The following is a 20,262-nucleotide window of genomic DNA, read 5'->3' on the forward strand; positions in this document are numbered from 1 at the left end:
CAAATTGGCCGAAAATTTTAAAAAAATTTAGATTTTTACTTTTTTTGGGGGGGAATTTCATATAAAAAAATGTGAAAAATATTGTTATTTTTGCAAAATTGACGCTCTTTTTTTGTTTATAGCGCGTGATCAAAAAATCACACAGGTGATCAAATACCACCAAAAGAAAGCTCTGTTTGTGGGAAAAAAAGGACGTCAAATTCGTTTAGGTACAGCATCGCACGACCGCGCAATTGTCCGTTAAAGTCACGCAGTGCCGAATCGCAAAATACCCCCTGGTCAGGAAGGGGGTAAAATCTTCCGGGGCTTAAGTGGTTAAAAATCAGAGTAAAGAAAAAAAGTCCATGGATACAAAAAGTCCAAATCAGTGTAAAAAAGGCACATAATGGGGTCGAGCTCCATTATGTGCCATTGCGTATCTTTGCTGTCTACTACATACCATATTGAAAGTGCTTTATCTACCTAATTGTAAGTGTTCTTAACCTTTAATAAACCTCTTTTATTGTATGGTTTTACACTATGAGGAGACTTTTTGTTTTTTGTCTCCGGTTATCCATATACTGAGCTTAACTGGACAAGATTCTACCCATGCTTAAATGTGATTCTGTGGATCCCTTGAGTCTATTTCATTGAGGGTGGAAAATGTTGGAAGAGATTTTAACTACCTTCTTCCCTTCCCCACAGGGATGTATATATATATATATATATACATATACATATACACACACACCACTGCTTCTGTTGACCCATTTTGGCATACGCTATATTGGGTCCACTTGTTCTGGTAAGCCTCCTTGATGTTGGTGGTGGTTGATTCACTCACAATCCTATTTAATATTCACTTGGATCCCACATTGAAGATTTACGTTTTTAATGGTTTTGACACCAATTTGGACTTTTGGTATCCATGGACTTTTTTCCTTTAAACTGATTTTTAATTTTTGTCACGGTACTCTTTATGTACCATCACACGGTTTTGTAATTTATTTTTATTGCATTCACTAGGTCATACCTACACAATTACAGTATTTTGTGATGTCAACAATCATTCACATGTACTTCTTATGATTCATGGTTTGTTTTAATCACTATTATTAGCCAGCGCACTTATTGTTTTAATTCGTATATACAGACTATCAGCGAGCGGAGCCTGAGCCAGCCGCTCCCACCCTATCCACAGCCCAGCACTCCAGTGAGGGGGGGGGGGGGGGGCAGAGCAGACATCCGTGACTGACAGTCACCAGCTCACTGCTCAGGGAGACCTGAGAACTGAGTCATTGGCGGTATGCAGGTGGGGGGGGGAGTCAGATGCAGCATCGGACCGATCCTGCATCCACCTTGGTAAATATGATCCCAAAGATAAAAAAAACAAATTCCCATATTTCTCTTTGGGGCTCATGCACACGGGCAGTGTGGCGCCTACATCGTAAAACCCTGGCTATTTTAAGTGCCCAGGAGGCACAGAAGCAGCACACATCCCACTACCAGCAGCCTGTAAAATTCAGGAATTCTGCATTCTGGTCATACAGCCCTAGGCGACAGTACCCTTTGAATTTGAAAGAGTGGTGAATCCAGCCACCTAGACTTCAAAGATTTCCCAGCAACAGGGGGCAAGGCAAGTTAAAAAAGAAAGGGAGTTAGGAATAAGATTTATTTTTGTTCAGAGATGGGGTACAAAATAACACTTGGTGGTGCTGCCATGAGGGTCCTAGTTTAGGCATTTTTGTTATTGGGAAACAATACTCTGTTTCCCATTGGTGCCCCTTGCATGACTTCCAATAAAAACGACAAGTGACCGTACATTACACAGGAATAGTACATTGTTTTCACCATCAGGAAACCCACCCCGAGAAATGCCATACAGCTATCATTGGAGTGAACAGGTGTATGAAAAAGCGACTGTAACAAAGCAGCAGCACTAAGGCGTAACAAAGAATGAGAAGAAAGTTGGTTTCTTATAGGTCACGATCCTGGGCAATGCCTTTTTGTCTCTTTTGGTCAGTTGACCATGTCGACCGCTCTTATGCTTATCAGACTACGGTTTCCCAGAAAGTGTTTATGCCGTGATAACATTTGATACTGTACTTGGCAACTTCAGTCATAGAGGCACCAGCTAAGCGGGCACCAAGAATTTGCTGTCTTTGAAACTCCGTAAACTCTGATAACTGTATTACTAGCAGCACACACTGTAAATGACGAAAGTGAGGCTTCCCATCTGTTCGCTAGGTGTCACATCACACAGCAGAAGCAAAAGAGTGTTACATCACAGAGTGGACCAAAACCCCTCCTGAGATGTGTGCAAACCTGGTCACCAACTGCAAGAAACATCTCACCTCTGTGCTTGCCAATAAGGGTTTCTGCAGCAAGTACCCAGTCATGTTTTGCTTGGGGATCAGATTTTTTTTCCCCAGGATTTTTGGTTGATATTCTGTCTCCAAATTTTAAAAACACCTATGATAAAAACTATAGACCCTTAATTTCTTTGAAGGTGGGCAAATTTACAAAATCTACAGGGGTCAGATAATTATTTCCCCCACTATATATGCCTGCCTTCACATGCACATGAACTTTAATGGCATCCCAATCTTAGTCTGTAGGGTTCAATATTGATTTGGCCCACCCTTTGCAGTTATAGCAGCTTCAGCTCTTCTGGGAAGGCTGTCCACAAGGTTTAGGAGTGTGTTTATGGGAATGTTTGACCATTCTTCCAGAAGCGCATTTGTGAGGTCAGGCACTGATGTTGGAAAGGCGGCCTTGCTCGCAGTCTGTGCTCTAATTCATCCCAAAGGTGTTCTATTGAGTTGAGGTCAGGACTCATCCATGTCTTTATGGACTGGTCCAAATCATTTGGTGGAGGGGGTATTATGGTGCAGGGTTGTTTTTCAAGGGTCGGGCTTGGCTCCTCCTTAGTTCCAATGAAGGAAACTCTTAAGGCGTCAGCATACTAGACATTTGGGACAAGGGCATGCTCCCAACCTTGTGGGAACAGTTTGGGGATGGCCCAATTGGTGGTACAATTCCTCCATGACCAAATGGACTCACCCGACTTTGGACTAGTCCCAGATGCAGATGCTGACAAATACAGGACAATATTTCTATGCAAAATCTTATTTAGCGCAAGAAAGAAAAGGTGGTTCCCCCCACAATTCTTCTTCCTCCAATTCTGGTTAGCAGATACCAATGCCACTCTCCCATACAAGAAGTTATATACGTAGAGGATGCCCTTCTAAATATAATAACATCTGGAACCGCTGGCTGAAACACTCTGCCACATGTGTATGAGCCTTTTAGCAACCCAGAAAATTGGTGATGTAAATTTAAAGATACCACCTCTAACCCTTGTGTCCCACTTATATGTTTCACAGTCCAGTAAAGCTTGCCTCCTCTCGCAACTTACTGGTTCCCAATCTAGATCGTTGCACTATCTTGTCATATACTGACTGCAATTATTACTCTGCATGCCTAAAACATTGTTGTAACATTTCAATGCATGTATTTGGTTTTGCACTTGTAGACCATAATGGCCGAACTCTTACTTTATTTTTGCTTTTTTATACAAACTCTTCAATAAAGACCTTGCCTGTTCAACATAAAAATGGCAGTTCGAGCATGTGATCAGAGCAGACCTGAGAACAGAGCAATCAGCGGTCATTGATCACTTGGTTTTCGGTGTAGAGCAGGCAGGGGACAGCTTAAGCTCGGATTGATGCTGCAGCCATAAAGGCGAGTATGTATGTTATTTTGGAATCCCGCACTTCTCTTTTGATAGGCTTCATCATGATTCTTATTTAAAAGTACCCCATAATCATCTTGCTTATCACAAGGAGAGGCATCCTAATTTTCCCTCACTGACAAGACTTCTCTTTCAAGAAAACATACATTTTTTTTTTTTTTTTTAGGCAAACACTTTAGGAAAACAGTTTAATGGCTTTTTACCTTCTCGGAGCACCACTTTCTCGTAAGGCGGATACTTGGCCTTGTTAGTTATAGCAGACAAATCCTCTCGGCTTTTCTTTAATATTTTTTTTGCCCCCCTCAAGCCTCGCAGCTTCCAAAAATCAGCTCTTGGTCCTGAAGATTGCGGAGGTTTGAGGACATTCTCTAAGCTAGCATATTGCTCTGCCCTAAAGAAATTAAAACAGTAAGCATAGAAATACTACTATGGGAAGAGACACTTAAAAGGTAACTGCACTTTATAATTGCAACACAAGCCATATTGTAACTTTATGGTATTAAAAATAGAATTTTTGTAATAACTTAACGTAAAAAATTTTTCTCTGAGTCCTCTGACAGACGCAGCCTCTTCCAAGTTTCATCACTATTGGGTAATGGTGCACTCTGCAGGAACAGGCTAGGTAGTGAAATTTCATTAAAAAAGCTTTAACTAGACACACCTTAGGGGCTGTCCCTCTCGACATTACCCTCAGACACTTAGAGCTTACTAATCAGTTTCGTAGCAAGCAGTACAGGAAGACAAACAACCCCAAATAGAAGGGTGGGGGCTGCGTCTGTCAGAGGACTCAGAGAAAAAAGGAATTTTTGTAAAATCTTACCTGTAAAATTCCTTTCTCTGAGTCCTCCGACAGTCGCCGCCTCTTCATATTCGTCACATATGGGGGTATTAGACTTTGCTCCGAAGGAGTAGCTAGGCAACAGAATATGTTAACATTAAAGCTTTTAACATATCCCACCCTCAAGGGGTGGTCCCCTCAGTCAATACCCTCCTACTTCCTGCAACCATATCTCAGTTTTAGTGGAATAGCAGTAGAGTATACAACCAAACCCCAAAAGAGGGGCGGGGGCGGCGACTGTCGGAGGACTCAGAGAAAGGAATTTTACAGGTAAGATTTTACAAAAATTCCGTTTTCTCTTACGTCCTCCGACAGTCGCCGCCTCTTCATATTCGTCACATATGGGGACGTCCCAAAGCAGTGCAAACATGAGGGGTGGGAAACGCATCCGCGCCGAAAAGGCAACGCAGTCTCCGCATCAAAGAAAGGAACCTTACCAAAGGAAGGAACCCAGCTGGGCAACAGGAAAAAACAGGTGCTCAACAGGAGCAACAACCCAGGAAAAGACAAATAACCAGGGAATAAAAAACTTATCCCAACAGCCAGTGGTCCCCACAAGGGACCCTAGGGCAACGCCGCACTAAGAACCTTGCGGCCAAAGGAAGCATCCGCAGATGCCTGAACATCTACTTTGTAGAATTTTGTGAAAGTGTGCACGGTCGACCAAGTCGCCGCCTTACACACCTGGGCTACAGAAGCCCCATGACGACAGGCCCAAGACGTACTCCGAGATCTAGTAGAGTGCGCCTTCACAGGCACAGGTGGAACCTTCCCCTGCAAAGCATAGGCCTGTTCAATGGTCTGCCTGATCCATTTGGCGATGGTAGAGGCAGACGCCGCCATGCCCTTCCGAGGACCCTCTGGAAGAACAAACAAGGAATCCGTCTTTCGAAAAGACTCAGTCGATTTAAGGTAAACCCTTACCGCCCGAACAACATCCAGAGAATGTAATCTCACCTCCTTTGGATGTTTAGGCTTCGCGCACAGCGAAGGCAAGACAATATCCTCATTAAGATGGAATTCCGAAACTCGTTTCGGAAGAAAAGAAGGATTAGGTTGCAAGACCACCTTATCCAAATGAACAACCAGATACGGAGACTTGCAGGACAAAGCTGCCAGCTCCGACACTCTGCGAGCCGAAGTGATCGCCACCAAAAAGGCGACCTTTTTGGACAACATAGACAACGAGATCTCCCTGATCTGTTCAAAAGGAGCACGTTGCAACACAGACAGAACGAGATTCAAGTCCCAAGGGGGCAAAGGATCCCTCCTAGGAGGAACCAGATGCCGCACACCCTGAACAAAAGTGCCAACCAAGGAGTTGGAAGCCACGGGACATTGAAACAGAACGGCCAGCGCAGACACCTGGCCCTTTATCGTAGCCAGCGCCAAACGCTGATCGACACCCGTTTGAAGGAAGGACAGCACTCGGGAAACCGAGTACGTGCGGGGTGAAAACCCCCTGGACTCACACCAGGCAAAATAGGCCTTCCAAGTACGGTAATAAACCTTCCCCGAGGAAGACTTCCTCGCGTTGATCAAAGTATGAACGACCTCTGGGGAGAGACCCTTCTCCTTCAGGACCTCGGTCTCAACAGCCAGGCCGTCAAAGCCAGCGACTGTAAAGCAGGATGGTATATCGGTCCTTGAGACAGGAGATCGTCTCGAAGAGGCAGACGCCACGGGGTGTCGACCGCCAGATTCACGAGGTCTGCGTACCAGGACCGGCGAGGCCAGTCCGGTGCCACAAGAATCACCGTGCTGCGTTCCGAGTGTAACCTGCGAAGGAACCTGGACAGCAACTGAATCGGTGGAAACGCGTACATCAGCCTGTACTGATGCCACGGGGCCACTAACACGTCCGACGCGTCTGCCCGAGGGTCGCGCGTCCTTGCCACGAACCTTCTCACCTTGTTGTTGAGAAGAGACGCGAACAGGTCCACAGCTGGAAGACCCCACTTCGCGCACAACATCTGGAAGACAGCCGGATGGAGAGACCATTCCCCCTGATCCAGGGTCTGGCGACTCAGATAGTCCGCCTGCCAGTTCTCCACCCCCGGAATGTGAACCGCCGTTATCGCCGGGACATGAGTCTCGGCCCAAGACAGAATGTCGGCCACTTCTCGAGCCGCTCGGGCACTCCTGGTGCCCCCTTGGTGGTTGATGTAGGCCACCGCCGTGGCATTGTCCGTCTGCACCCGAACCGGGCAGCCCTGCAGCCGGTCCGTCCAACGATGAAGACCGAGACTTATCGCACGCAATTCCAGAATGTTGATCGGAAGGGAAGACTCCCCCTCCGACCAAGTTCCCTGGGCGGACAGAACGCCCAGAACACCACCCCAGCCCGACAGGCCAGCATCCGTGGTGATCACCGTCCACGAGATAGGACGAAACGACTTGCCCCCGGACACCATCGGGGACTGGAGCCACCACAGAAGGTCTCTTCTGGTGCGATGACTCAACGAGATTTGAAGATCCAGAGATTGAGGTCCCCCGTCCCACATGGACAGGATCTCCGCTTGGAGACCCCGCGTGTGAAACTGGGCGAAGGGAATCGCCTCGAAGGCCGAGACCATCAATCCCAGACATCTCATGCACGTCCGCAGAGACGAGTGCGGAACGTCCCTGAGGGACCTGACTTCCTCCTGAAGAGTTCTGAGTTTGTCTTCCGGCAGGAAGACCTTCGCCTGCACCGAGTCCAGAATCATTCCCAGGTAGGGAAGACGAACCGACGGACTCAGTGTCGACTTTGGAAAATTTATCGTCCAACCAAACACCTGCAGAGTTTGCATCGTGACAGACAGGTCCTTCTCCAGACCCTGGCTGGTCGCAGTCCGAACCAGAATGTCGTCCAGATACCCCAGGACAGAAATGCCCTGGGCCCTCAATAATGCCAGAACCGGTGCAAGCACCTTGGTGAAGACCCGCGGAGCCGAGGCGAGACCAAAAGGCAACGCCACGAACTGGTAGTGATCCTCCGCAATGGCAAATCGAAGGTACCTCTGGTGACCCTCGAAAATGGGGATGTGAAGATACGCATCCTTCAAATCGATGGAGGCCATGAATTCCCCCGGAACCAGGTCAGCCACCACCGACCGCAGGGATTCCATGCGGAACTTGCGAACCCGCACAGAGCGGTTCAGAGCCTTCAAGTCCAGAATTGGACGAACCTTGCCCTCCTTTCTGGGCACGGTGAACAGATTGGAATAAAACCCCCGAAATCTGTCCCGATGAGGCACCGGAACTACCACTCCCTGAGCCCTCAGGTCCCGCACCGCCAGGTGCAGGTCCCGTAAACGCTCTGGAGACAGTTGAAGATTTGAGGGAAAAATTCTGCTCTCCGGCCGAGAGAGAAACTCGATCTTGTAACCAGATCGAACGATCTCCTGAACCCATCTGTCCCGCACGCGGGCCAACCAGGGCTGAAGAAAACCGAGCAAGCGTCCCCCCACCACAAAACTGGGTGAGGGCGCCCCTTCAGGCCGCACTGTTATGGGCAGCGGATCCGGATTGACCGGACTTCTGTTTTCCAGACCAGGGCTTCTTCTGAGAGCCTTGACCTTTGAACGGTTTGCCCTTGTAGTGCGACCGAAAGGCACGAAAGGACCCCTGAGGGGGCTGAAAATTAGCATGCTTCTTCCCAGAAGCCCCCTTAGCCTTGGGGAAATGGGGCAAGAGAGTGCTCTTACCTCCGGTGATCCCCTTAATCAACACATCCAAGGACTCCCCAAAAAGGCGAGACCCATCATAAGGCAGATTGGCTAAGGTCTTACGTGAAGACTGGTCCACCGACCAACATTTCAACCAAACCAGGCGGCGAGACAACACCGCCACGCTGTGCACACGTGCAGCCAACGGGACTAGGTCCAAGTCCGCATCACACAGATACATGACACCCTGGTGGATTTGATCCACCATATCCAGGGTCGCCGGCGAGGCCGAATCGGCCACTAGGACGCGCCTAAGCATCTGCGTCCAACTTGCGACCGCCTGGGCCGCCATGAGAGAGGCAAACAGAGCCTTAAGCATAGAACCCGTAACAGAATAAGTATGACGGGCAAGAGACTCCAATCTCCTATCCGTGGCATCACGGAACACAGGGGAATCCTCTGCAGGAATCGCAGTGGATTTGTTCAAAACCGCAATTGCGTGATCCACTGGGGGTGGCACACACCACCTTTCATCAGTGGAAGGCGAGAAAGGATAACGCAGCTTGAACCTACTTGGTACAGCAAAAGGTTTGCGCAGATTGCGCCATTGTTCCTTAACAGCGCGCTGAAAATCATCATTGCAGGGAAAAACCTGCGGCGTCCTGCGTTTTCTCTGCGTCCCATAAGCCGCCAAGGCAGCGGGGGGACACACTTCATCCTGCAAATGCAGCGTTTGTTTTATGGAAGCAATCAATTCATCCATGATTGCAAGCTCTTCAGGCGAGCCAGGGGGAGAATTATCAACCCCTTCAACTTCAGCCTCCACCTCGGACCCCACTAGATCCAGGGAGGAGCGGGACCCCGATAAGGAGGCCCCCGCCATAACAACCCCATCACCTTCACCCTCAGAATCAGAGGAAAGAGCAACTCTGGGTCTTTTAGTAGATTGAGCAGCCACCAGCATCTGCACCTGAGCAGCAAGGCCAGCCACAATAGTGGCTAAATCCCCCCCTGGGGGGGAAACAGCGGTCCCCTGGCTTTCCACCAAGGCGGTAGGAAATTTGCCCTCCTGAGAATCCATTGCCCCTATAACAAATGCCGGATAATAAAGGGTTAACTGCCCCTTAACACGCGAGGCAAGCGCAGCCCACCGCACCACACACAAGCACAATGAGACCCCCACAGGGACAATAAAACTGACACAGGCAATGGATAGGAAGGATATAACCTGAGGAGACCCTCGCCGCTGCTGCTGCCTCGATCGGTGTTCCTGGAGAAGAGGAAGTGATGCTGCCAGGGCGCTCTATGAAAGCATATGGGAGGCTACAAGAAAATGGCCGCCATGCATGTAGAACATGCGGCCGGAGCGAGTGTAGGCAAAATGGCGCCGTTTGGCGCCGAAACCGCCGCTCCACAGTACAGTAATGCACACATGTCTGTATATAAAAAAACATGTCAGATCGCCGCAGCGATCGCTGTATAATGCCCAAACATGCCACAAAACATGCCCCACAGCACACAGCTTCTCACACTGACAAGGCTGACACACACAGTGTCACACAGCTCCCCCCCCCCCCTTGCAGCCCACAGCATGCAGCCGAGAGATAGGGAGACAAACAGTGTGAATAGAGGCAGGTTACACAGTCCCAGACTGACACCCCCCCAGACAGACAGGTCCCCACATAAATACACTTACCTCACAGTGGCGTGGGGGACCCGCACAGGCGAACAAGCCGCTGCACATGAGGCAGGGAGAGTCGCATACAAGACGCACAGAATGGGGGTTAAGAAACCGCACAGCGTCCAGTGAGGTAGCCACCTCACCAATCATCCCTGCACCGAACAGGGATGGGTCGTTCACTGTGCCAGGAGCGTTACCTGGCTGAACGCTCGATGGCAGGCTGGGAAGCCACTGACCCACGACCTGCGACCAGGGGGATCAGCCCGAGACCCAGCCCGCATGATCCTCTTCATCCGAAGAACTAACTAAAGCTGACAAAAAGAACAGCTAAGTAAAGGTAGAGAGAAAACTCAAACAAAAAATCAAAAAAGAAGAAAGAGTCTGGGGCACAAAGCCCCAGCACAGAGAGAGCCAGCCACTCCTGACAAGCTAGACATTAAAACTGAGATATGGTTGCAGGAAGTAGGAGGGTATTGACTGAGGGGACCACCCCTTGAGGGTGGGATATGTTAAAAGCTTTAATGTTAACATATTCTGTTGCCTAGCTACTCCTTCGGAGCAAAGTCTAATACCCCCATATGTGACGAATATGAAGAGGCGGCGACTGTCGGAGGACGTAAGAGAAAATAATTTTACTGTGAGTTCTTAAAAAAATTCTATTTTCTCTTACGTCCTCTGACAGATGCAGCCTCTTCCAAGTTTCATCACTGTTGGGATGTCCCAAAGCAGTGCAGGTGTGAGGGGTGGGAAAAGACGCAACCAACAGAACGGTAACGTGCCAACAAGGCCAGAAAAAACACGTGGCCAACAGGGCAACAAAAGCTCAACCAACAGTGGCAACAAAAGCTCAACCAACAAGAGCTAACCCCAGAACAACAAATTCACCCCAAGAAGAGAAAACCTGTCTCTTCAACAGACCGCAGTGCTCCAAACTTTGCAGCCAAAGGATGCTATCATGTCATCTTGTAGAATTTGGTAAAAGTGTGCACAGACGACCAGGTCGCGCTTTACTCACCTGAGCCACAGAAGCCTGATGGCGAAAAGCCCAAGAGGCACTCACGGCTCTAGTAGAATGTGCCCTCAGAGGGAAAGGAGGAACCTGACCCTTGAGTGAACAGGCTGTCTGATCCATTTAGAAATGGTTGCAGCGGACGCAGCAAAACCCTTCCGAGGTCCCTCAGGAAGGACAAACAGGGAATCAGACTTCCTAAAGGATTCCGTGGAAGACAGTTCAATCTGCAAGCAGAAGTGATAGCCACCAGAAAACCAACTTTCTGGGACAACACAGGCAGAGGTATTTCTCGGATGTTTTCAAAGGGAGGTCGTTGCAAAATGGACAAAACCATATTCAAATCCCATGGAGGCAAAGGAGTCCTTCGTGGAGGAGCCAGATGACGCTCCCCTTGAATAAAGGTTTGAATCAGGGAATTAGTCACCAAGGGAAGCTGGAAGAAGATGGCCAAGGCCAACACCTGACCTTTAATCGTGCCCAACGCCAAACGCTGTTCCACACCTTTCTGCAAGAAAGCTAGAACCCTCGCCACGAGAAGGAACAAGGATGCAACCCTTACGATTCACACCAGGCAATGTATGCCTTCCAGGTACGATGATAAATCTTCCTGGAAGGTAGCCTTCTGAGCTTTCAGCAAGGTAGGAATAACAGCATCAGAGAGACTTCTGTCTCTCAACACCTGGCCTTCAACTGCCATGCCTTTAAAGCCAGAGACTGTAACGCAGGGTGGAAAATCGGCCCTTGAGACAGCAGATCTTCTCTCAGAGGTAGCCGCCAGGGAGGCTCGACGACCATCTTGATGAGGTCTGCGTACCAAGACCACCAGAATCACTTGTACCTGTTCCAACGCCAACCTGCGGAGGAACCTGGACCACAGTTGAATCGGGGGAACGGCATAAATTAGCTGATACTGGTGCCAAGGCACCACCAACGCGTCCGTGGCGTCTGCCATAGGATCTCGAGCTCCGGCTACAAACCTTTTCACCTTTTTGGTGAGACGAGATGCAAACAGATCCACGTCAGGAGTCCCCCATCGGGCACACAGGAGCCGAAACACCTCCGGATGCAGGGACCATTCCCCGTGATTCAAGGTCTGACGACTCAGATAGTCCGCTTGCCAGTTCTCCACTCCAGGGCTGTGAACAGCAGAGATAGCTGGAACGTGTGCCTCGGCCAAGACAGAATCCCGGCCACTTCCTTGGCTGCCCGGGCACTCCTGGTGCCCCCTTGGTGATTGATGTAAGCCACAGCCTTGGCATTGTCGGTTTAAACGCAAACCGGGCGACCGCGCAACTGAGTCGCCCAATGGAGCAGGCAAAGGAGGATTCCTCTGACGACCACGTCCCCTGGGCACAAAGTGTCCAGTACTCCACCCCAGCCCCACAGGCTGGTATCCGTGGTGATCACCATCCACAACAGGGGCAGAAAGGACTTGCCCTGGTTCTGAGTGGGTGACAGAAGCCACCATGAAAGCTCCGACCTCGTGAGACGGCTCAAACACACCATCCTGTCCAATGACTGGGGATTCCTGTTCAATTTTGCAAGAATCCCTGCTTGCAGAGCCCTTGCATGAAACTGGGCAAACGGGATCGCCTCAAAAGCTGAAACCATCAGCCCCAGGGACCTCATGCAGGTCCACAGGAAGAAGGGGGACCTGATCTCGCCCTGCAAAGTGTGAAATTTTTCCTCCGGGAGAAAAACCTTCGCTTGATTGGAGTCCAGGACCACTCCCATATATTGCAAATGTACTGACGGAGTCAGCGCCGACTTCTGGAGGTTGATGGTCCCCCCAAACTCCTGGAGCGTCTGAACCGTGACCGTCAGATCGCCCGACAGATTGGAACACGAGCTCACCCTCAACAAGAGATCATCCAGATAACCGAGGACCGCAATCCCCTGCTTGTGCAGCAGAGCCAGCACCGGGGCCATAACTTTGGTGAAGACCCTGGGAGCCAAAGCTAGACCAAAGGGTAATGCCACAAATTGAAAGTGCTTCTCTGCCATTGTAAGAAGGGATGTGCAGATACGCATCATTTAAAATCGATGGAGGCCAGAAAATCCCCTTGACTTAAAGATGCCACCACAAACCGGATGGATTCAATCTGGAACTTCTGCACCCACACAAAGCGGTTCAGTGACTTGAGGTCCAGAATTGGACGAACCTTGCTCTCCTTCCTGGGCACTGTGAACAGGTTTAAATAAAACCCGCAAAATCTCTCCTGCTGTGGAACTGGGACAATAACGCCATGAGCAAGAAGATCTTGCACTGCCCCCTTGAGAGCCGTCAGGCGTTTGGGAGATAGACTGAGCTTTAATGGAAAGAACCTGTCTGCGGGGCGAGATCGAAATTCGATCTTGTACCCTAAACTAATCAGTTTGTGAACCCATTTGTCCTGAATGAGGGACAACCAGGTTTCCTGAAAGTAACGCAGACGTCCCTGTCCCCCCCTGAAAGGGGTGAGGGCGTCCCTTCATGTGGAAGAAGACTGGGCCGCAGCACCGGACTGACCATCCTTGGGCTTACCAGACCAGGGCTTCTTGTTACCGCCGGAGGCCTTGAAGGATTTTCCTTTTTCCTGTGCCCCTGAGGCATGAAAGGGCCCCCGATGAGCCCTGAAGGAAGAACACCCGCCGTGTGCTGGGCGATTTACCCTTCGTGGATTGGGGCAGGAGTGTACTCTTACCCCCTGTGAGACCCCTGACAATCTCATCCAAGGAGTACCCAAAAAGGCGCTCCCCTAAATAGGGGATATAAGACATGGTCTTTTTAGAGGCATGGTCTGCCGACCAGCAATTCAGCCGCACCATGCAGCTAAATGCAATCCCCACCGCAGACAATTTTGTGACCAGGGGAGCCTTGTCCAGGGCTGCATCACACAGATACACCATGGCCTGGGCCATTTGGTCCATGAGCTCAATGAGATTCGGAGGAACCGACTCAGCCACCAAGTTGTGCCTTGATCCAATCCGTAGAGACCAGCACAGAAGCGCACACCGGCTTGAGGAGTGAGCCCTCCACCAAGTACATGTGGCGGGAAAGTGACACCACGCACCCATCCATCGGGTCTTTAAACACCAGGGAGTCCTCAACGGGAACCACCGTGGATTTATTACACCTGGAAACAGTGTGGTCCACTTTATGTGACACTGTCCAGCGATTGGAAACAGGGTCCGCAAAGGGGTAATGGCGTTGAAAACGCTTAGGCACCGCAAGCACGTGCTTAATTTGACGCCACTGTTCGTTCACAATATCGTAAAAACTCCTCGGGGCAGGGGAAAATCTGACCCGACTTCTGGGCTGTGCGGGACCCGAAGGAAACCTGCTCACCTGAGAGGGGGGGCTCATCAATGTTCAAAGTCTCCCTAACGGAGCGTACAAGTGCTTCAACCAAAGCGTGTTCCGCTCTGCAGCGGAGGAGGACTCCTTCTCCCCGCCTGAGTATGTGGACGGGGATCCCTCAGGGAGGGCAATGTCTGTGGCAACCATGTCAGGCTCTGAATCAGAAGACAGAAAGGGCATCGGCCGTTTTTGAACATTACCTTGTGACATCATGAGATCAACTTTGGACGCCAAAGTTTCAATGGCTGCAGATAAGGAAGCTAGGGAAGGTGATCTTGATGTCCCGGATGCACAAGCAAGATCAGGAGTGAAATTGTCACCCTGGGACTCCATATTAGCAGAAATATAAAAAAAAGGAACACTGACCCTTTAAATCGGCGATTGCGGTCCGCACCACGATCCCGCGCTGCTGCTGGAGTACCCCTTTATAGTGCCAGATAACTGAGAAGGCAAAGTGTCTAAGTAGAAATGCCCAAAAAGCAATAAAACCCCTTATAGTGCCAGAGAGAAATAAAAAAAAAACGCTATCCACGCTTCCACTGCAGCATATGAAAGATGGCTGAAGGAAGTGACCGAAACCACTAGAGGTCGAACAGCGCCCTGAGCCACACAAACATGGATGCCAATAGAAAGTATATGGGAAAAAACAGAGGGAAAATGGCCGCCGCCCTTACAGAGCGGCTGCCCACATCCAGGATGGCACCGAAAACGGCGCCAAAAGCACGTTATGCAAAAAATGGCTGATGCCCTCAATCTGATACAGCCTAGCTGCCCTCACCCAAAACAGCGGTCAAAAATGGTGCCACCATTCAGGAGCCCAGGGACCCTGGCAACCGCGGGAATCCGGCGAAGAAAAAAATCCCCGCAGGCTCATCCCCATCCGTCGGGGCACTGTTGTGGCGAGGCCTGGGTGGACCACAACCTGCGCATGCTTGTAGGCCAGGCTGGGGTACCATAAGGATCTAGATTATCCAGTGCAAAGCCCAGCCTGGCTGTCGCTTGTAGTTCTCCAGGAGGATCCCACTGACTAGCTAGCATTAGTGAGAAAAAAAAAAATAACGGAATTTTTGTAAAATCTTACCTGTAAAATTCCTTTCTCTGAGTCCTCTGACAGTCGCCGCCATCTTCATATTCGTCACAATGGGATATTAGACTTTGCTCCGTAGGAGTAGCTAGGCAACAGAATATGTCAATATTAAAGCTTTTAACATATCCCCACCCCAGGGGGTGGTCCCCTCAGTCTATACCCTCCTGCTTCCTGTTTCCTGCTTCAGTTTCAGTGGAATAGCAGTAGAGTACCTAAACCCCAAAAGAGGGGCGGGGGCGGCGACTGTCGGAGGACTCAGAGAAAGGAATTTTACAGGTAAGATTTTACAAAAATTCAGTTTTCTCTTACGTCCTCCGACAGTCGCCGCCATCTTCATATTCGTCACAATGGGGACGTCCCAAAGCAGTGCAAACATGAGGGGTGGTAACGCAGCCGCGCCTAAAGGCAACGCAGTCTCCACATCAAGAAAGTAACCTTACCAAAGGAAGGAAACCAGCTGGGCAACACGAGAAAAAAATTTGCTCAACGGGAGCAATAACCCAGGAAAAAAACAAATAACCCAGGGATACAAAGAAATCCCAAACAGCCCAAAGGACCAAAACCAGGGACCCTAAGGGACCGCCGCACTAAGAACCTTGCGGCCAAAGGAAGCATCTGCCGATGCTTGAACATCCACTCTGTGGAACAGAGTGAAGGTGTGCACGGTCGACCAAGTCGCCGCCCTACACACCTGGGCCACAGAAGCCCCATGACGACAGGCCCAAGACGTACTCAGAGATCTGGTAGAGTGCGCCCTCACAGGCATAAGGGAAACTTTTCCCCGCAAAGCATAGGCCTGTTCAACGGCCTGTCTGAACCAATTGGCGTCGGCAGAAGCCGACGCCGCCACGCCCTTCCGAGGACCCCCGGAAGGACAAACAAATAATCCGACTTGTGAAAAGATTCAGACGATTTTAGGTAAACCCTAATCGCCATGAACAGCATCCAAGGAGTGCAACACCACCTCCTCCGAATGTTTAGACTTCGCGCAAGGCGAAGGCAAGACAATGTCCTCATTGAGGTGAAATTCCGAAACCCTCTTCGGAAAAAAAGAAGGGTTAGGTCGCAAGACCACCTTAACCAAGTGATTGACCAGATACGGACAATGGCAGGACAGGCTGCCAGCTCCGACACTCTGCGAGCCGAATTGATCGCTACCAAAAAAGGTGACCTTCTAGGACAACATAGACAACGAGATCTACCCGATCCGTTCAAAAAAGAACCATGTTGTAACACGGACAGAACAAGATTCCAGTCCCAAGGAGGCAGAGGCACCCTCCTAGGAGGGACCATATGCCCCCGAACAAAAGTGCCAATCAAGGAGATAGATGCCATAGGACGTTGAAAAAAGAACGGCCATCGCAGACACCTGACCCTTGATCATAGCCAGCGCCAAACGCTGTCAACACCCTTTCGAAGGAAGGACAACACCCCAGACACCGACCACGGGCGAGGTGAAGACCCCCTGAACTCACACCAGGCAAAATAGGCCTCCGAAATACGGTAAAAGACCTACCCCGAGGAAAAAATTCCTTGCGTCGATCAAAGTGTGAATGACCTCAGGGGAAGAGACCCCTATCCCTCAGGGCCTCGGTTTCAACAGCCAGGCCGGCAAAGCCAGCGACTGCAAGGCAGGATGAAATATCAGCCCTTGAGACCGGAGATCTTCCCGAAGAGGCAGACGCCACGGGGCGTCGACCGCCAAATGCACGAAGTCTGCGTACCAGGACCGGCGAGGCCAGTCCGGTGTCACAAGAATCACCGTGTTTTGGTTCCGAGACCAACCTGCGAAGGAACCTGGGCAGCAATTGAAACGGTGAAAACGCATACATCAGTCGGTACTGATGCCACGGAGCTACCAACGCGTCTGACGCGTCTGCCCGAGGATCGCGTGGCCTTGCCACGAACCTGTACACCTTGCTGTACAGACGAGACGCGAACAGGTCCACCTCCGGAAGACCCCACGTCGCGCACAACATCTGGAGAACACCCGGACGGAGGGGCCATTCCCCCTGGTCCAGGGACTGGCGGCATCAGATAATCCGCCCGCCAGTTCCCCAACCCCTGGAATGTGAACCGCCGATATCGCCGGGACATGCGTCTCGGCCCAAGACAGAATGTCGGCCACTTCCCGAGCCACCCGGGCCCTTTTGGTGTCCCCTTGGCGAATGACGTAAGCCACCGCCGTGGCAATGTCCGTCTGCACCCGAACCGGACAGCCCTGCAGCCTGTCCGGCCAACGGTGAAGGCAGAGAATCATCGCACGCAATTCCAGAATGCTGACCGGAAGGGAGGATTCCCCCTCCGACCAAGTTCCCTGGGCGGACAGAACGCCCAGAACACCACCCCAGCCCGACAGGCTGGCATCCGTGGTGACCACCGTCCATGAGAGAGGAAGAAAAGACTTGCCCCCTGACACCGGCGGGGACAGGAGCCACCACAGAAGAACCCTTCTGGTGCGATGGCCCAACGAAATCCGGATCCAGAGATCGCGGTCGCCCGTCCCACCTGGACAGGATCTCCGCTTGGAGACCCCGCATGTGAAACTGGGCGAAGGGAATCGCCTCGAAAGCCGAGACCATCAATCCCAGACATCTCATGCACGTCCGAGTGGACGAGGACGGAGCGTCCCGGAGGGACCTGACTTCCTTCCTGAAGAGTCCTGAGTTTGTCGTCCGGTAGGAAGACCTTCGCCTGGACAGAGTCCAGAACCATTCCCAGGTAAGGGAGACGAACCGATGGGCACAGTGCTGACTTTGGAAAAGTTATCGTCCAACCAAACTCCTGCAGAGACTGCATCGTAACGGACAGAGCCTTCTCCAGACCCTGGCTGGTCGCAGACCGAACCAGAATATCGTCCAGATACCCTAGGACAGAGACGCCCTGGGCTCTCAACAAAGCCAAAACCGGTGCCCGCACCTTGGTGAACACCCGTGGAGCCGAGGCGAGACCAAAGGGCAACGCCACAAATTGGTAGTAAACCTCCGCTATGGCGAATCGAAGGTACCTCTGGTGACCCTTGAAATTCGGGATGTGAAGATACGCATCCTTCAAGTCGATGGAAGCCATGAACTCCCCCGGAACCAGGGCAGCCACCACCGACCGCAGAGATTCCATGCGGAACTTGCGCACCCGCACAAAGCGGTTCAGCGCCTTTAAGTCCAGAATCGGACGTACCTTGCCCTCCTTCCCGGGCACGGTGAACAGATTGGAATAGAACCCCCGAAACCTGTCCCGATGAGGCACCGGGACCACCACTCCCTGAGCCCTCAGGTCCTGCACCGCTAGATGCAGATCCCGCAAACGCTCCGGGGACAGTAGAAGATTTGAGGGAAAAAATGTGCGCTCCGGCCTATAGAGAAACTCGATCTCGTAGCCAGATCGAACGATTTCCTGAATCCACCTGTCCCGAACCCAGGACAGCCATGGCTGAAGGAAACCGAGCAAGCGTCCCCCCACCCCAGAGTCGGGTGAGGGCGCCCCTTCAGGCGGCACTGTTGTGGGCCGCTGAACCGGACTGGCCGGACTTTTGCTTACCAGTCCACGGCTTCTTACCAGGAGCCGTCTTAGCCTTGTGGGATTAGGGTAAGAGCGTGCTCTTACCACCCGTGATCCCCCCTAATTAACGTATCTAGGGACTCACCAAAAAAGGCGAGAACCATCATAGGGCAGATTAGCCAAGGTCTTACGTGAAGATTGGTCCACCGACCAACACTTCAACCAAACCAAAACGGCGAGACAATACCGTCACACCATGTACACGTGCAGCCAACGGAACCATATCCAGATCCGCATCACACAAATACATGACACCCTGGTGGATTTGATCCACCATATCCAAAGTCGCCTGGAGGGCAGAATCAGCCACCGGGACGCTATTAAGCACCTGCGTCCAGCTCGCGACAGCCTGGGCCGCCATAAGTGAAGCAAATAAAGCTTTCAGCATAGAACCCATAATAGAATAGGCATGACGGGCAAGGGACTCCGTCCGTTTGTCCGTGGCATCCCGGAACACCGGGATATCCTCAGCAGGAATCGCAGTGGGCTTATTCAGAACCGCTATCGCGTGATCCACCGGAGGTGGGACACACCAACGCCCATCAGTAGCGGGCGTAAAAGGATAGCGCAGCTTAAACCTACTTGGTATAGCAAAAGGCTTGCGTATATTACGCCAATGTTCCTTTACAGCGCATTGAAAATCATCAGTGCAGGGAAATACCTGCGATGTTTTGCGTCTTTTCTGCGTCCCATAAGCCGCCAAGGCAGCAGGAGGAAAAGGTTCATCCTGTAAACGCAGTGTTTGCTTCATAGAAGCAACCAATTCATCCATGAGTGCAAGCTCTTCAGACGAGCCAGGGGGAGAAATATCAACCCCCTCAACCTCAGCCTCCATTTCTGACCCTACAAGGTCCAGGGAGGAACGGGACCCCGACAAGGAGACCCCAGCAACAGCAGCCCCATCCCAACACCCTCTGAATCAGAGGAAATTGAAAACTCTGGGCCTTTTTGAGGATTGAGCAGCCATCAGCAATTGCACCTGAGTCGCAAGGCTAGCCACAATCGCAGCCAAATCCCCCCCCGAGGGGGAAAACCGCAGTCCCCTGGCTTCCCACCAATGTGACAGGAAATTTGCTTTCCTGAGAATCCATGCCCCAAAATGAGTAAAATAAAATGGGTGACCGCCCCTTTAAATAAGGCGCTGCGAACGTAGCCCACCGCCACACAAGCACACCCACACCAGGGACCCCCACAGGGAGAAGTTATACTCCGGCAAGGATACAGAGAATAGAGAGAAAAAACCTGGAGAGACCGCTGCTGCTGCTGGCCAGATCGGTGCTCCTGTAGAAAAGGAATTGCTGATATTCAGGGCGCTCCATTAAAGCCTATGGGAGGCTACAAGAAAATGGCCGCCATGCATGTG

At 51.0% G+C, this 20,262-nt stretch overlaps 1 protein-coding gene across 1 annotated transcript in view; it reads right to left on the reverse strand.

Moving 5' to 3' along the window:
• The window catches only part of TJP3 (tight junction protein 3), a 498,480-nt gene that overhangs the window by 133,739 nt on the left and 344,479 nt on the right, over positions 1 to 20,262 (reverse strand). Inside the window, exon 14 of the mRNA XM_082257146.1 lies at positions 3,937 to 4,124. Within this exon, the coding sequence (XP_082113272.1) occupies positions 3,937 to 4,124 (188 nt within the window). The remainder of the gene's footprint in view (positions 1 to 3,936; positions 4,125 to 20,262) is intronic.

This window comes from Pelophylax lessonae, assembly GCF_965119305.1.
Source record: "Pelophylax lessonae genome assembly, chromosome: 1".
NCBI classification, from domain to species: domain Eukaryota; kingdom Metazoa; phylum Chordata; class Amphibia; order Anura; family Ranidae; genus Pelophylax; species Pelophylax lessonae.